General features: G+C 38.8%; 1 protein-coding gene across 1 annotated transcript in view; it reads right to left on the bottom strand.

Moving 5' to 3' along the window:
- Positions 1–614: 614 nt before the first annotated feature.
- C9 (complement component 9) overlaps positions 615–15,957 on the bottom strand; it is a 27,192-nt gene continuing 11,849 nt past the window's right edge. The window contains exons 2-11 of the mRNA XM_010585832.1: positions 14,717–14,810; positions 13,916–14,063; positions 12,389–12,536; positions 10,588–10,726; positions 9,159–9,377; positions 6,510–6,750; positions 4,991–5,119; positions 2,766–2,944; positions 1,610–1,838; positions 615–775 (exon numbers count right to left, since the gene is read on the bottom strand). Of these exons, the coding sequence (XP_010584134.1) occupies positions 615–775; positions 1,610–1,838; positions 2,766–2,944; positions 4,991–5,119; positions 6,510–6,750; positions 9,159–9,377; positions 10,588–10,726; positions 12,389–12,536; positions 13,916–14,063; positions 14,717–14,810 (1,687 nt within the window). The remainder of the gene's footprint in view (positions 776–1,609; positions 1,839–2,765; positions 2,945–4,990; positions 5,120–6,509; positions 6,751–9,158; positions 9,378–10,587; positions 10,727–12,388; positions 12,537–13,915; positions 14,064–14,716; positions 14,811–15,957) is intronic.

Genomic DNA, 15,957 nt, shown 5'->3' with positions numbered 1-15,957 from the left:
GGACCAAAGCATCCATCCTCAAAATCCTGCTTATTTTTTTGTTTTATTTTGCAGTATTATACTGAAAATTTAAAAAAAATTACAAACCCATGTAGCTAGACATTTTCTTAACTATTTTTTTTCCAAGCTAAAAGTTTCAAAACTGCTGTAACAGTAGCTTTGTTGGATTTAAGCATTCTGTTTATCAAGTAAGAGAATTCAGACTCCCAAACTGACTTTATATTTTGTTTCTGCAAAATACATCTCTTTCCCTCTCCCTAAGACATAATTTTTTTGATGGAGAGTCTGACTGGAGATGAAATCTGGATTTTAAGAGGTGGATTTTCAGTCTGTTCTTATCCAGAATTCCATTTTACTCTTGAGTTCTGTGATACGACATTACTTGTCAAGACATTCAAATACAAACCTCACCATTCACAAATTCAAGTGACAAGGTAGCTGTTTTTAAAAGCTGTATCAAGTCACAGATTTAAATGAAACATGCAAGTGGATTTACCCATCACTTCTTCAACTGTGTCACTGAAATGCTCCAAATATTGGCTGAGCATTTATTCTAAACAGCAGTAACATATTAGTACTTAGAGAGGCTGCTTACCTGTTTTTCAGCAGCATAACTATTTTGCTTCTCCACAGGGCCGTTTTTCAATGCTTTCTCCCTGGCATGGTCTGCCATCAGGTTCTGGTGTAGGATTATTACACTGGCGAGTTCGAGTGCTTTCTCCATTGACGCAGGTGGACCAGGCGCTCCAACAGCTCCAGCCTCCATCAGTGACAACTGGTGTTAAGACACCATAATAGGATTAGTCCAGCACCTCTCTGTCTTCTGTGCAGTGACAGAGAGATAAATTAGAGCTTTTTACTTGGCACTTTTGAGGGTGGACAAGGTAGACCATAATTCAATTCTTACCTTCTCAGTTGTGGTGACTCTGCAGATCACTGCAGCCTACAGCATACAACCCATCACACAGATTTGGCTTTTGAAATTGCTCTTGTCAGCAGCACTGCTTAAGAGCCCAGAGGTTTCAACATTATTGTCACCCTTGGAAGCTGCCCGAGTATCAAGTTCTAAGGCCCATTTTGGGCACCTGTGTTTTAGAAACTTGGCCACAGAGAATGAATTTACTGCACACTAAATTTTTTACATGTTGTGGAACTGCATTCATCTTCTTCTTCCCCTTTGTGGGCCAATCCGATATTAAGCTAGCACAGTAATTATGAAATGTGATCATGTGTTAGCAAACACAGTGCTTTTGCAGCAAACTGAAGACAAAACAGCTTATGATGTGGTGAGATTGCTTTTGCCTAAAATCAGTTTACCATTACTGCACCATGCTTCAATAATGCTCCTATTTACTTACATGAACTTGGGGTATCGTTCCAAGACACAACAATGTATGTGGGACAATGAACTCTAAATTAGAATGCCCTCTTTATGGAAAGAACCCAGTAACTTACGCTAACTTCCACACCATATAACCATGAAGTTTGACAGCAGTAGGTATAAGGGAGTACTATGATATCTTTCTGTCCTTATGAAGGCTCATTTTGTCAGCATATTGTTCACAATAAAAAATATGCTCATTTTAGTCTGTCTGGGGTATTTACTAACCTTTAACTAATGTAGATTTGGGAATCTGACAAGCAATTCCCTTAAAGTAGCTTGAGCACATGCATGTACAGGCCCCATCTACCAGCACAAGGGTGCCTCCATTTTTGCAGGGTTCACATTTGCACACACTGTATTCGGTAACGTAGTCTTCAATTGCTCTTTCCAAATTTTGTTTCTTTAAATACGCGTTTCTCATCTTAACTGGAACAAGTGTATGTATTGGAGAAGGCTGTAGAAGAAAAAAGCCCATGCATAACAGACTTCCCTGAAGTTCTGAATCCTTTTGATACACACATCACTCAAGTAAGCATCTGAATAAACTGTCAAGGTTGTGGCAGTGTGCTCCCCCCGCTGCCCCTGCTTAAGCCATAACCAACAGTGGAAGTTGTGATGGCTGCATCCAGCTTACCCTGGATTTCGGGGGACAGGTGGCAGCATGGTAGCCAAGGGCTGCTTGGAACAGTGACCCAGACATCTTGCCAGTATGCAAATATAACTGTAAGTCAATCATCTTACTTTATAAATAGTGGACAGCCAGTCTGGGGCCCGTTGAGCTCTCCTGCACAGCAGCGGGCTGCATGGCAGGATCTCCCCTTGAGTAGGGACACCTCACAAGGTTACTCCTTGAGGTTGAGAAATTTCTTGCCGCAACATATTCTTGGTAAGTGATTAATAGCAGGCTAAACTTTGAAATCTTAGCTAAGTGATATGAACGATTGATCGCACATATATAATCCTTTAGACATAAACCATTGAGCAAGTCTGTGACTAGGAGTGGATCCAGCTGCACCTAGAGTCCTCTCTTTGAGAAGGAGTTCAGAAAGCAAGGGGGTCCTTTCAAACCTCATGACTCAATGGGACGGTCTCCCTGACAGTTTTTTCTGACCCTGTCCTGTATGCAGTAAATACTCAAACATACCTTGCCATCAAATCTTGTTAAACACTGTCACATTTACCATTGAACTTTGTTAACTCACTGTTTTACATCAATAAAGTACACTGTTGTTTCTGTCTTATGAGTGAAGTGCATGACTCCATTCGTGACAAAAATGAAGAAAATATCTGCAAATTCATGATAAACTTGCAGTCTCACCTCCATCTTAGAACAAAAGCTTTCAAACTGTAAGAGCCACAGCTCTGAAGAAGTTGTACTTACCCGTTGCTGTATCACTACTGGAGCATCAACCAAAGACTTAGCCCACTGTATGTAATCCTCTACATCAACCATTTTGGATCCTCGCAGTAACATTTCTTTTATTTTAACTGAAAAATCAATTGTCCCTCCATCAACGAAGGAGATAACATCATCAATGACAGCGTCATCCTTATGTTCTGCTGCAGAAAGAAAGAAGAGAAGATGAAGAAAGTTGGATGTCCATGCATCTTGAAGAACAATTGTCTTTTTAGCACAAGTCCATCTCTATAAAGTGACTGTAGAGAGAAGAACCCTTCACTCACTGATTGTGGTGGAATTCAATCTTTTTTTGCTCATACCTCTTATGTGGGAGGAAATCTTCTATTTTGCATTTAAATCAGAAAACCCTATATCTGAAAGGAAAGAAGGGGTAGGGCAAAATGACAGATATCATGGAGATCGTAGCTTTTTGATAACAAGCCAAAGATAATATGAGTAATGCTACTGTCTCACATGAGCTGAACTAGAAAAGGGCAGGAATTAGACTAGTAGGAGGTTTTGCTTCATAACTAAAACACAGGAAGAGAGCACTGGAAAGAATTGCCTCTTCTGTGCTCAGTAGTAAATCTCCTTGCCTTTTGCAATTTTTAGGTCATGTGATAGAAAAGTAATTTCCAGACACACAAAGGAGCAGAGAGGAACAATGACAGGCAGGGGAACACAAGTAGCTTAATAAGAGAAAGGAAGCCCCTGCCTTGATTCCTCCCAGGCCTGTCCCAGCAGAGCTATTGGCCCTACAGGATGGGGCTGAGGATGAAGGAACAGCAAGATGAGTCAATGGAAAGGCTCTCTGGATGCAAAGAAGGGCATTTTGGGATTGCATAAACTTAAAATACTTAGTGTGTGTTTAGGAGAGTACCGTTGAAGAGGTAAGGGGGGGATCAAGGTGGCTTTGGGAGGAACAATCATGCGAAGGTAGAGGGATAAAGGCAAAAAAGGGGACTGATTGCATATAGAAACGTGGCTGAGCAGTGAGCTTGTCTGCTGCATACTGTCCTTGATCAGTGCAGTCTGTCCTGGCCTACCATTAAATTCCATTTCTAACTATTTTCCTGGGTGAGGGGACTCTATTCCTTGTGCATATGTGTGTATGGAGATCTGTATGCCAGCAACTAGAGTTGGAAAATGGCTGATAGGGACCTGGTATTTGTGGTGCCAGTAACTGGAACGAGTGAGTATACATGTGTCAGTGCGTGATCACCAGCAAATATCAAGCCAGACTAGAAGGTGAATAGGGTAAGTGGCTTGGGAGCCAAGTATCAAAGTGGCTGTTAGTCTGGCCTAGATATCTACATCTCTAGAGTCTAGAGTGAGAGAACTGGAGGAGTTGGCTACTGGAGTGACCAGGGTATTTAGGCCAAATACTGGAGAAACCACAAGGTCTTGAGGTTGACTGACACCTGTTTGCATGTGAGTGTGTGTCTGTGCAGGGCAAATGGAGATAAGAGGATCCAAGGACCAATTGCTGGGTAAGACTGCGCACCTAGGGCCAGTCACTGGAGGCATCCATAGTGTGCGTGTGTGTTGGTGTGCATCAGGTGGTCTGTACCAGCAATGGAACTGGAGCTGTGGTCCTTGGGTTGTTGTATATCTGGGTGCCAGTAACAAGGGAGACTAAGGATCCAGTTGCTGGTTCACTTGAATGTCTAAGGTTAGCTGCTGGAGGGATCTGTGTTGGCTATGTATGTATATTGAGGAGGGGCTGAAATATCTGACAGTTGTGTTGCCTGCAGAGACTATCAGCTCTAGATGACCCTGCTTGAGCAGGGGATTTGGACACGATGGCCTCCAGAGGACCCTTTCGACCTCAACCACTCTGTGAATCTGTGATATTTCACACTAACAGACTTTCACCCTGATCAGATGGAGAGAAGAACAGGATGAAGCCACTGGTGCTGTTTGTGTTTGCCTGAGTGCTGTGCTTTTGTGTATATCAATTTGTGTGACTAGCAATGTGTGTATGTATCTATGTGTTAGGTAAGTATGTTTGTGTGTGTGTGCACCTACTGGGAACACATGCTCAGCCTGGCTTGGTCTGGGAGCATGGAAGTATGGCAGCCTCACCTCTGCTGATCTACCAGATTTGTCCTTTCCCTAACAGCAATAGCTATATTGATTACAAAAAGGGAAAAAAATGGTATTTTGCCTTAAGGAAAAGATGTAATGTAAAATACAGATATACTTACACTTGTCCTTCACATGAATCTTTTCACATTTACCACCCTCAATATTAACATCGGCATGTAAGTCTTCATATGCAATATTGACACCTAAGTGGTAGCCAAGGCATCTTTTCACATCTTCTACAGTGATACCTAGAAGTGGAAATAATTAGGTGATTAGAGGGATTGTATGACCATAAATAATGTGATACTATTATTCTTGGAGAATAAATTTCAGGGCTATTGGACATGTTTATGGCTTTCTTCTTCCCATTTATCTCCCGCGTTTTCCTCTTCCACAAAATGAATGTGAGGATGATTGTATCTGAAGCCCCTGCACAGAGGCAGGTGAGATCTACAGTAATTAGGAAAATACCCAAACCTTCCAAAAACTGATTTCTGTTTTCCTTGATCTAGCTGAAAGCAGATGTCCCTCTAGGGACCACTCTTTCCGTATATTCTATTGGAATTCTATCTTTCTCAGCTGCTTATAATTTGGTATTTTTATGTGCTAAATTGTTCAATCCTCCCAGTCTCTGTCCCCCAGCCTCAAACATGTTTCTCCACTCCTTTTCCCCATAAAGTTAATTAAGGCCACTAATCTCTTACAAGTGCTCTATTCACATAATTTCTAATCCTCCTCTATCTGCTACTGCCTCCAACACTACTTTTTATTTATTAAACTCAAACATATAATCTGGAACTTCACTTTTGTGTTCAGAAAGATTTTGCTTAAGATTGGTACTTAAAAAAAATCCAGCACCACATTATCCAGGTGCTGAACAGAGTAATAGTGGGATACGTAAGTGACAGCTTTGCCCTATATCCCTTTGCACAGTCTGAATATCTGATTGTAATATTGTTGGTGGTGCTGTATGCATCAGGTACTTATTTTCTGATCTCCAAAATCAGCATAAGAATTACCTTTTCTAACTTTATTCTAGAATGATACTTTTAATCCATCACAAAACCACGTATATCTGAACTGCACATGAAGGAGGATTAAATTGCTACTTTCCTATTTTAACCAGGGCAAGGAAAATTCCAGGGTGAATGTTAAAATCTATAAAAACAGTTTCAACACACTCAAGTGCACTGTGTGATTTCTAGGAAGTTCTTCAATTTATTCCTTATTTTTTGCCACTACCATACTTGTAGAGCGATTGTACTCCAAGAAGGTACCAACTAGCAAATTTGATTTAAGGTTTAGGCAGATTTTCTAGGCATTGAGGATCTCTTGTGAATCATGTCACACTAATTAGTATTGCTAGCATTCTGAAGAGGTTTGTTTAAGATTTTTTTTCTTAGTTACAGACTTAAAATACAGACTTCAAATTATTCTGGAAGTTACAAAGACTGACTCTCATCTCCGTTGAACTCATGCAATTCTGTAATGTCACTGGTGTGCCACAAGCGGCACACCCTGAAATGTGCTGTTCTCAGTAGTGCTCCATACACACAAATCTATCCTCATACTTCTCTTTGCATGACTGGAGACTTGGTGATAATCTGCATAACACAGCAAGGCCAACAGAATGCATACCTATTCGAGACATAGCGTAATTATCCAGCACGTACACAAGTTCATATTTTCCTCCTACAGTTCCAGAGACTGCATAGTGGGTTCCATAATCTTCTAGGAATTTGAAATATTCCCCCTTATCATATTCAGCAGGCAGCAAGTTTAGATCATCAAGGAAACTATCTGTGAGACGGACATCACGACTCCTCATTTGGAATCTTCCCAGCTGAATCTTTCCTTTTACATGCAGAAAGGTTTGGTTCTAAATGCAGGGGGAAGAAAGCAGATGAAAGTGCCATTCTGGTATGAAGCACAGCAGGAAAATCTGTTCTATTTTGCTTACAGGGAAACACAGCACCATTAAACATGGCATTCAATATAGCATTTTGGAACAGGGACAAACTTGTTCAAATTGAAAGTTCTCCAATTTAAACTGAGGAAGTTGCAAGAGATTTAGGTAATTTCAGTTCTTTCAGTTTTGCAGAACTCTCCCCTTACTAATTTCAGCAAGCCCTTTGTGATCTATTTGACAACAAGGTCTTCTCTTTAAGTACAATATCTACTGAAAGTGCCTCTCTGACTTCCCTAACATTGAAAAGTAATTCCATATGGTTTGCTAGATAACAGAAGCTGCCCACTGAGGTCAGCTGGAGTTTTGTCTTTGTTTATAGTCAGAGCAGAACTAAGTTCTCTCTTTTATTGGATCACTTCTCTGTTATTAGACTGTCAGGAGGAACAGCACAGCTCCAATTAAAAAGAAAAAAACCAAAATAACATTGTAAAATGAAAATTAATTAGGAAAAATTTCCTTTGAGGCCTTTGACCCATACAGACATACTAACTCTAGATTTAGTGACTGATATTTTCATAAATTACACTGCAGATGGTTTTATATCATAATCTAATCTAGGACCTAGCTGCTGCCCGTAACACATGACATCTTGTGAAATAGTTGCACTTAAGACTCTGAGCAAACACATGCCTTCCAAACCCCATTATTATCTGCAGTACTAATGTGACTCCCTTAACAGTAGTGCCTAATAGGAGGTACGTAAAAGGGATTTTGCAACTGACCATCGTGCTAGTTGGCACTATTTAAAGAATCTTAAACTGCTGACTAGGATGCTGCTTAGGACTGGCAGAAATCTTCAGGCATCTAAATCTCTGTGAAGAAATTTTTGTAGGTGGAAATATTCCTACCATCCAGCATGTACAAAATCCCTTACCCTCTGGGCTTCTCCTGGCTTTAACTTGCAGATGAGCCCTGGAGGGTTCTCGACCAGGGACTGCCACTGCAGCAATGTGAGTTTACGGTGATAGACCTCTACCAGTGACAGATCACAACTCATTTTCTGAACTGATTTCCAAGCAAGAATTTGAAGCCAAAACTCCTATCACAAGCCACTAGACTATGAGCAACCTGTAAGGCACCCTGAGCTACAGAACTTGATCTTTCAGGTCTGTGGAGATGAACGTTTTGAGATTTAAATAGTCCTTTTCCATCCCAAGAAAACTCATACCAATACAAAGTCAGTGCTGTATGTCAGCTTCTCTTCATAGTACAGACCTTTCTCTTCAGCATTATTTTAATTAATCAGTTATAAAAGTTATCTTAGTTTTCCTTTATATCAATTTGATCTCCAGAGCTCTGAAGGGGTCCTGGACAACAAGGCTGACAAGAAACTTGAAAGATTTAATTAGTTGAGGCAGATATATTCTTCTTTGCATGTGGTGCATTTCAGCAATATGGAATTGATGTACCTTGTACATGACGGCATGTCACGATCACAGACTTCGGTGTATACGGTGGAAAAGGGTGTATGACCTGGGTGGTTAATTCCACTAGCACCCAGCTGCTGGATTAGGCCACAGTGTCTAGCATGTCTAGTATCACTTTTTGTGGTCTCTCTTTGACCTCATTAGATGTTAAGGCTACTTCTTTACTAGTAAATAAAATGGGATAGGGCCTTTCCTCTGTCTCAAAGGACAGGTAGAGAGGTACGGCTTGTGTGCATTTCCAAAATAGGCTTGCTTTCTCCAGACTGCCTACTGGGAACATTCCCTTCAAACATGCTGCAGGTGACCACAGGATAGGCATTGCTTATGAGAACATGAGAGCTCACACATACCAAAATCATGGCAGTGTGCTAGTAAAACTATGGATTATTGTGTGCCAGTGCTAATGCCCATGCCTCTTAGCCCAGGGTAGTTTATTACTACAGATATACCTGAATGGCTGAGATCTGACCTTTCAGTTATTATTCTACACGTTTATTTTGTCTTTACCTAGCATGGGCCTGCTCAGTGGCAATTTCTATCCCAGGACTTGACCTAATTTGCCCACACTGCACTAGATCAGAGCTGCTCTCTAATCAAGATAAGATTAGAGATATTTGGCTCTTTCTCACAATCAAGCCCATGTTGAAGATGAGGGTGGTTGCTATTCAAGGATAAACAGTGGGAAAATGAATCTACATTTGGTTACTCTTTGGCCACATCTGAAATCTTAACCCTAGTATTACCAGTATTTCTTTTTTCATGCATAAATTGCAGAAAAGCAGCAGGCAACTCAAATACTGAGAAAGATTAATATTGTGTTATTCTAATACTGTGTAAATTCTACTGTTTGTAAAATAGTTACATTAAACTCTTTAGCTTGATTAAACTTACCCTTTCTGTGGAGCTTTTCAGGATAGAGCTTAAACTTGAATTCTTGCTATAGTGATACTTGAACTTTTGTTCTAAACCGGTTTTGTTACTTCCTTCAGTAGGTCTGTATTTCAGAGACAGGTCAGCATTAAAGTGTTTTTGTTTTTCTATATAAACTTCCCGTAACATTTTTACACGGTCGTGGTAGAACACAGATGTGAAGGTTTTGTCTGCTTTTGTCTTAGAAAGGATAATGAAAAGGTTGTATGAGAAAACAAAACAGGCATTAATAGAAAAATCTACAAAGCACTTTAAAGTGGTATGTTTTACATAGCGTAGCAATACATTTTCTTACAGCTCTTTTTTCTTTTAAAAGAAAATGAGTGGAAATACCACCCCTTCCCCAAACCACCTCATCTGGATCAGCTCAGTCATTCAAAACTAAACAGAAAACTTCAGAGTCAATACTTCAGTGAGTGTTAAATCTCAGCATGTAACATTTTCAAAGTAATTTATGTATGTGTGTTAACAGTTCCTTTACATGTAAGGAGCAGTAGTCTCCATATCCTTCCTAGAATGCAAACAAGATTTGCTAATAGGTTCTGACATCTGAAATGAATCAAAATTATGATTTTGCTTTCTTTTCTTATCGCAGGCAATAGCTAATTCAGAATACTTATTTCAGCGTTGTTTATTTTTGTATACTTTAACAGAACATAAGAGTTCTAGTAACTGGAAATGGTTATGCATCAAAATAAAAAATGAACAATGATGTCTGGGTCAGATATACTCATTTTGGGCAGGATCTGGTTTAAATTGTCATTGTTCTATGGAGTTCCTACTTACAGTGATAGGCAAAGCATTTGGTAAGCAAAATACTGCTTTGATTTCTGAAAGGCATCTGACATTGATGTTTCTAAGATCATCAACATTTTTGGTGTTCATACCTCACTGGAAGTCATAGACTGAATCTCAAAAGCCTATAAGATTTTTTTTTTCCAGTGGGACAGAGAAGGTCATCACTTATTAGAAAGCCCAAGCAGGACGAGAGTACCATAATATTATTACTGCCTTTTTATCAGTGTCTTTTGTGTGTCCTTGAAAAAGTAGCTTGATTGCTGTTCTACCCAGTAAAAGTTAGGTATCATACTCCTTTCTGTACTTCTCCTGTTTATCTCATCCACTTACATTGTAAACATTCCAGAAAGACAGTTTCATTTACTGGGCATGGGTGCAGCAATGAACATGTGGGAATTTATCTGGCACAACTGAGCTTAACTGCTAAAGCAAATGATAATATAGCCTGTTTCCCTCTGGACTTTATCAAAACCTTGATGCTAAAAAACTGCTGCTGCCTGACTTAAGAGATATGCAGAGTCTTCCAGGAGGATGTCAGGATTCCTCATTCAGTTAAACACATCCTAGTTCATACAGAAGGACTTAGACTTACATCGTAATTGAGAACACCCACGTTCCATGGCTTGCGGTAGTATGCCCGTGTGTTTCCATCACGCACCCTTTCACAAAGACCATTGAAAAAGTCATTGTCAAATGGGCTGGCCATTGGCTGCATCCCTAGAATATTGATTCTACAAGTGAAATACAGGAGATGTTACACTTCAGGAAAGGAGGTGTCAGCACCCATAGCCTGTAGACAATGATGTTATGACTGGAAAAGACAGATTCTGTAAGAGATGGAGATTATAACTGTGGAACCCAATCTTGCTTCATCCACAGCAGCATGAGCATGCCTCATCTCTTGTGGTCTTCTTATTTGTGTAAGGGAGATAACCATACCTCTTTTGTAAAGCACTTTAAGGGCCACGCATGAGAAATAAACAAATAAAAGTAGATATTAAACATCAAACACAGTGAGAACTTTAGTAATAAAAGGGTGTAAAAACCATTTCTTCTTGACCGATGTATCTGTGAGGAAGCATTCCTTATAGGTTTGAAGGGGACAACTCTACAGCTACTTTTAACCTTTTTTTTTTTTCATATCTTATATTAGTTTGTTCGCTGGTAGGAACTTTGGTATCAAGTGTATACCAGATCCCTCAAATCTGTAGAAGGAATATACAGCTACTCCTAGCATTGTCTTTTCTACCAGGGTGTGACCTGGTGGAGTAATAGAATTCCCTGGAGCAGAGGAGAGGAAATCTGAACCACTACAAATCCAGAAAAGCTGGCATATCGGCTGCATATCTCTATGCATTTATGTACAAATGTACAAGAGATACTTTGAAAAGTAACTGCTCCTTGGAGGATTATATATCCTTTTTTTTGCCTTCCTGTGTCTGTTTCAAAGATTTGAATTTTTTTTCAGTATTTCCAATATTTATGTCTGATACATGTCCATATACCTATCTCAGTGCAGAAGTGGTTATCAATTCATCAAAATTACCAGCATCACTACTGCACATCTGTACATTTTTTCATGGAAGATTTTAGTAATGGATTATAATAGAAATAATAAAGAAGCTACTTCTAAAAATGCCTAAGTACCTGGCTTACTTCCCCATGCTACAAGAGCAGCGTTTTTGCTCTTGTGCAGTAATACTATTATCAAAATTAAATGAAAAGGATGCATCCTTTTCATTTAAACACAAGGTGGTGCTCTAGTATACTTTTATTTTCATTTGTCCAGTTTGGATAGCTGCCTTCTAACTCGATTTGTAGATAAACAATGTGTCACACTTTATTCTTGTTTGAAAAGAAAGAAATCCAGCAGGGCATGAGAACAGAAAGGTTAATTTTTGACTTAGATTAATGAGGAAAACTCCTGTGAGCAATGAAGATCTGGGAAGTGGAGAATGCAATACTGGAAAAAAGCTGCAGGCAGAGTGTTGCAGTAAGTCATCCCATTGTATAAATAATCAAGATATGTTTTCTCCCTTTTAGACAGGCAAGTTAGTAATTGGGAATGACTGATTCGTTATGAAATATCGCTTGAAACATATCTATAAGCTTTAGATTTAAATTATAAATATTTTAAGTATATTCATGTAATTCATTCACGTAATAATTGATTTATACTGTCTGTAGAAATATTTTATCCTCTGCAAGTATACAAAATAAAACAGTAGTTAGGTGTTCTTCCAAAAGCTACATAGCATTTCTGAATACAAATGTGAACACAATTCAGATTCCACTTTTGGGAAAGTCAGTTTGACCCAGTGCTTTCAGCTGGCTTTGGAGACAGTCCTAGACTCTTCACAAGGCCCAGTAGTACTTTTTCATTCATTACATACCCTTGCCCTGCGGTCCTGCCAATTTCAGACACATCAATATCATGGTTATGGCATGGTGATCGTGGGTTGGATTCACAGTTATCTTCATCAGAAAAGTCTCCACAGTCATTGTCTGCATTACACACAAGTCGTTGCTTTATACATCGACCTAATCAAAGAATAAAACATTGAATGAATGCTTTTTTTTCCAATATGGACTTTAAATAACATGCCCAGCTACTCTTTATTGAGATCTTCCTCTTCTTATAGTTCTATTATTGCCAGGAACAATTCATGTCCTACACCTTGCCTCTTTCAAATGAAAAAACCCAACACTACTATATTTATTTATGAGTTTACTAGGATGGCTAAGGAAAGTAAGCGACAGGAGAACTACTGTCATTTGCAGAAATTTGTTACTCCCTATGATTTTTTCTGTATTAACCTTTGATTATTAGTGTTGGGGGTTTTTAAACTTGTATTAAGAAAATACAGGAAAATATTAATTCAGTATCAACAAAAAATTATTTCTAAATTGTTTAAATTGTTGCCAATGGACTATATTATTTGGACACTCTAGTGTCCAAAACTATAGCGATTTGTGTTCTAAAGCAACAGTGAAGTAGTAATTCTCCTGAGGTTGCGTATTACAGGTTTTACAAAGACTGATTTTTTACTACAGGAGTTAAAATTTTTGGGTAAATTTAGCCTTAGCATAATAAAACAACGCTTGTTGGTATCAACTGCCTCATCTGTAAGTGCCACACAGTGGCTGTGAACTAGTAGTTAAACACATACTTTCTAATTTTTCTTTCTCTACTTGCACATCACAGTATCAGAGATAAAGACAATACTGACAATGGCTTGGGACTCAAAATTCACTTACCATCTTTCCTTTTCTGTTTTGACTAGTTTTATTACCATTAAATTTTCCTATTTTATTTTGATTTACGATGAATCTTGAACATTACGTTCATTCATATGCCATGCACGTATCACTTTACAAATTTACATCTTACTTTGGATCTAGAGGCATTCTGGTCTCCAGCTAGCATCTATCATACGTACCACTTCGGTCAGTAAAACTCCCTATCCTTTTTGTTAAAATTCCTTCTGTCCCAGTTTTATGCAATGATTTTTCATAACACAGTGATTCTGTAGCAGGTGGAGCAGTTATGCTAGGAGAAAGGACACTCATAGTATGGTCAACTTTTAACCATGGAGTAGAAATTACAGGAGAAGAATTTAAACTAGATGTAAATTGTAATGGGAGATGAGAAGAATGTACCCATTCTCAAGCATTGCTCATGCTGTAGTTTTGGCGTTGTGGCTTTGCAACCACCTGTCTACACACTGGGGACTCTTTAAACCCTAGCAATAAGGCGCTGCTTCAGGAAATGATCCCCAACTAGAAAAGCACTGAAGCATATCTCTCTTTTTGTGTATGTATTTTGTCTTCAATGGAAACTGATTTAACTTCACAGAACTAAGTAAATGTGGTTTCCTGAGTTACTGCATAACTCGCTATGGCACAAAACCAAAACCTACCAGAATTGCATTCAAAGTCAGTACCACAGCCTTGTTCTGGTTCTTCAGGACAGACTTGGCTGGTTTTACAGCTTTGTGTATCTCCTAAGGTCTCCAGGCATGGTCTTCCATCAAACTGTCCGAATCTTTCAATGCGTCTAGAGCGAAACTTGAAGGATAAATAACACTATTAACATTGTTTAGAGAGAAAAGAGAACTACCAGAACTGAAGGATTTCCAGCTTAGCTTAGAACTTTTCAAGATGAAGCATATTTGGTGAAATTTTTTGTTGAAAATGCATAGGCACAGCTCATGGTATAAAAGTGTACAGGAACACTGAATTAATAATAATGTCTTAGCAAGTATGTAGAGACGCTTATTTTTCACTATGTAGTTTATTTCACTATTTTCAATCCAGAGAGGAAATGCTTCATATATATCTTGTATGCTTTCAAATCTTTCATTTTTTTGAAGTCTCATAAGAAGAACTCCCCTAAGAAAATAAAAATCTGCTTTTGAAAAAAAATTGCTTTTTATTTAAGAAGGGAAAATGTGTTGAAAAATAATGTTCTTAATAGAAACATCCACATGGCCAAAATAGATAATTTCTATCAACGAAACATTTTGAATGAGAACACTTGACCAGTTTTGGTCATCTGGGTGTAGTCTCCTCTTACTCTTATGGCATCAGATCTGAAATGATCAAATCATGAACATACAATATTAAGAGTTGCAATCTGATATTGTCCCATAACCAAAAAGCAGACAGATGATATCCCTTTGGTTGTGGCTTTGGACCAAAGACTTCCAACTGTAGCTTACCCTTTGATAGGTGCAGGGGTCACAGGGCCCCCATGCATTCCAGCTGCTCAGCTTACAATCTATTGGAGATGGAGCATTCAGTTCCCTTGTTCCCCTGTGGAAAGCTTTTTCTGAAGAGCTGTGAAACAAAACAATCCAGTACAGTCCTGGGCAGTACACTAAAATCACATGTCAGTTTGTGTTTAAGCATAGACCAATTTTGGATTTTGGAAGCATCTTCAAGCCACTTTCTGCTTCATTTTCACAGCAGTACTTGGTAGTTAGATGTATAAAGAGTTACCTAATCTTAAATCCTTTGGTGGTTTAAAATTATATTAAAAAAACTTTGAAGACTTAATAAGCCAGCTCTTTTCCCCCTTTTTAGATCTTTGTGTGTACTCCTGCTTTTTTGGCGGGTCATGTTATTGGAGGATCAAACAATAATACACAGAAAACATCTGCAGTTCCCCTATTCAGACAGTGGCTGTGTTCCCCACATTTAAAGCTGAAGACAAAGCAGCACATCTCAAGTAGACGTAGCACTTTAGTACATCTTTGTGATTTTTCAGCTTATTAACTTTAATTGGATTGCCCTTAATTCTAGATAAAAGTTTAAATGCTTTCCTGAGTTGAAAGAAGGCTCATAAATAAAGGTACTATTTGCCAATAGGCTAACTTATATAGTTGGAAAAAACAGGCAAGTGTTTAGCTATCTAAGTATTCTTCAGCTTGCCAAGTTGAATACTTTGCCAGTTAGGTCTATATTTTCTAAAGTGACTCTTCATTTTGGTGCCGAGTTTTAAATATATGAAACTCCTGGCTCTCAGTAAGTGAAATGCCATCACTTCATAGAAATTGAGTTTCTTTAAAGCACCCACAGTTCAACATTAAAAACTGATGCACCGTAGGATGACTTGTTAATTTTAAAAACCAAGGCCAATAGCTTACTGGTGACCTTGTCTTCACAGGTAAGAATGCTGGAAAGCAAAGGAATGGAGGAGCATTGAAGTCTGACTTGCCTGGTTTGCTCTCCGTAATTTATTACATTTTGGCCTTACATGCTGAGTATTCATCCACCACGAAGCAATTCTCTCTCTGCACCTCTCCAGGTTAATGCTATTGCCTCTGCTCTACAATGGGACCTTCTTTGCTGAGCCCAGCTAGTTGGCACATGTAAGAGACTGAAAGACTTAATGTCTCAAACATTGTGGTGGGGCAAGTTCTGCTTAACAAACTCTGCATAACAATGAACCCTGCCTAGC

The sequence above is a fragment of the Haliaeetus leucocephalus genome, unplaced genomic scaffold (genome assembly GCF_000737465.1).
Source record: "Haliaeetus leucocephalus isolate CR32 unplaced genomic scaffold, Haliaeetus_leucocephalus-4.0 Scaffold120, whole genome shotgun sequence".
NCBI lineage: Eukaryota > Metazoa > Chordata > Aves > Accipitriformes > Accipitridae > Haliaeetus > Haliaeetus leucocephalus.
The sequence above is the reverse complement of the archived record's forward strand: the minus strand, read 5'-3'. Positions and strand labels throughout refer to the sequence as shown.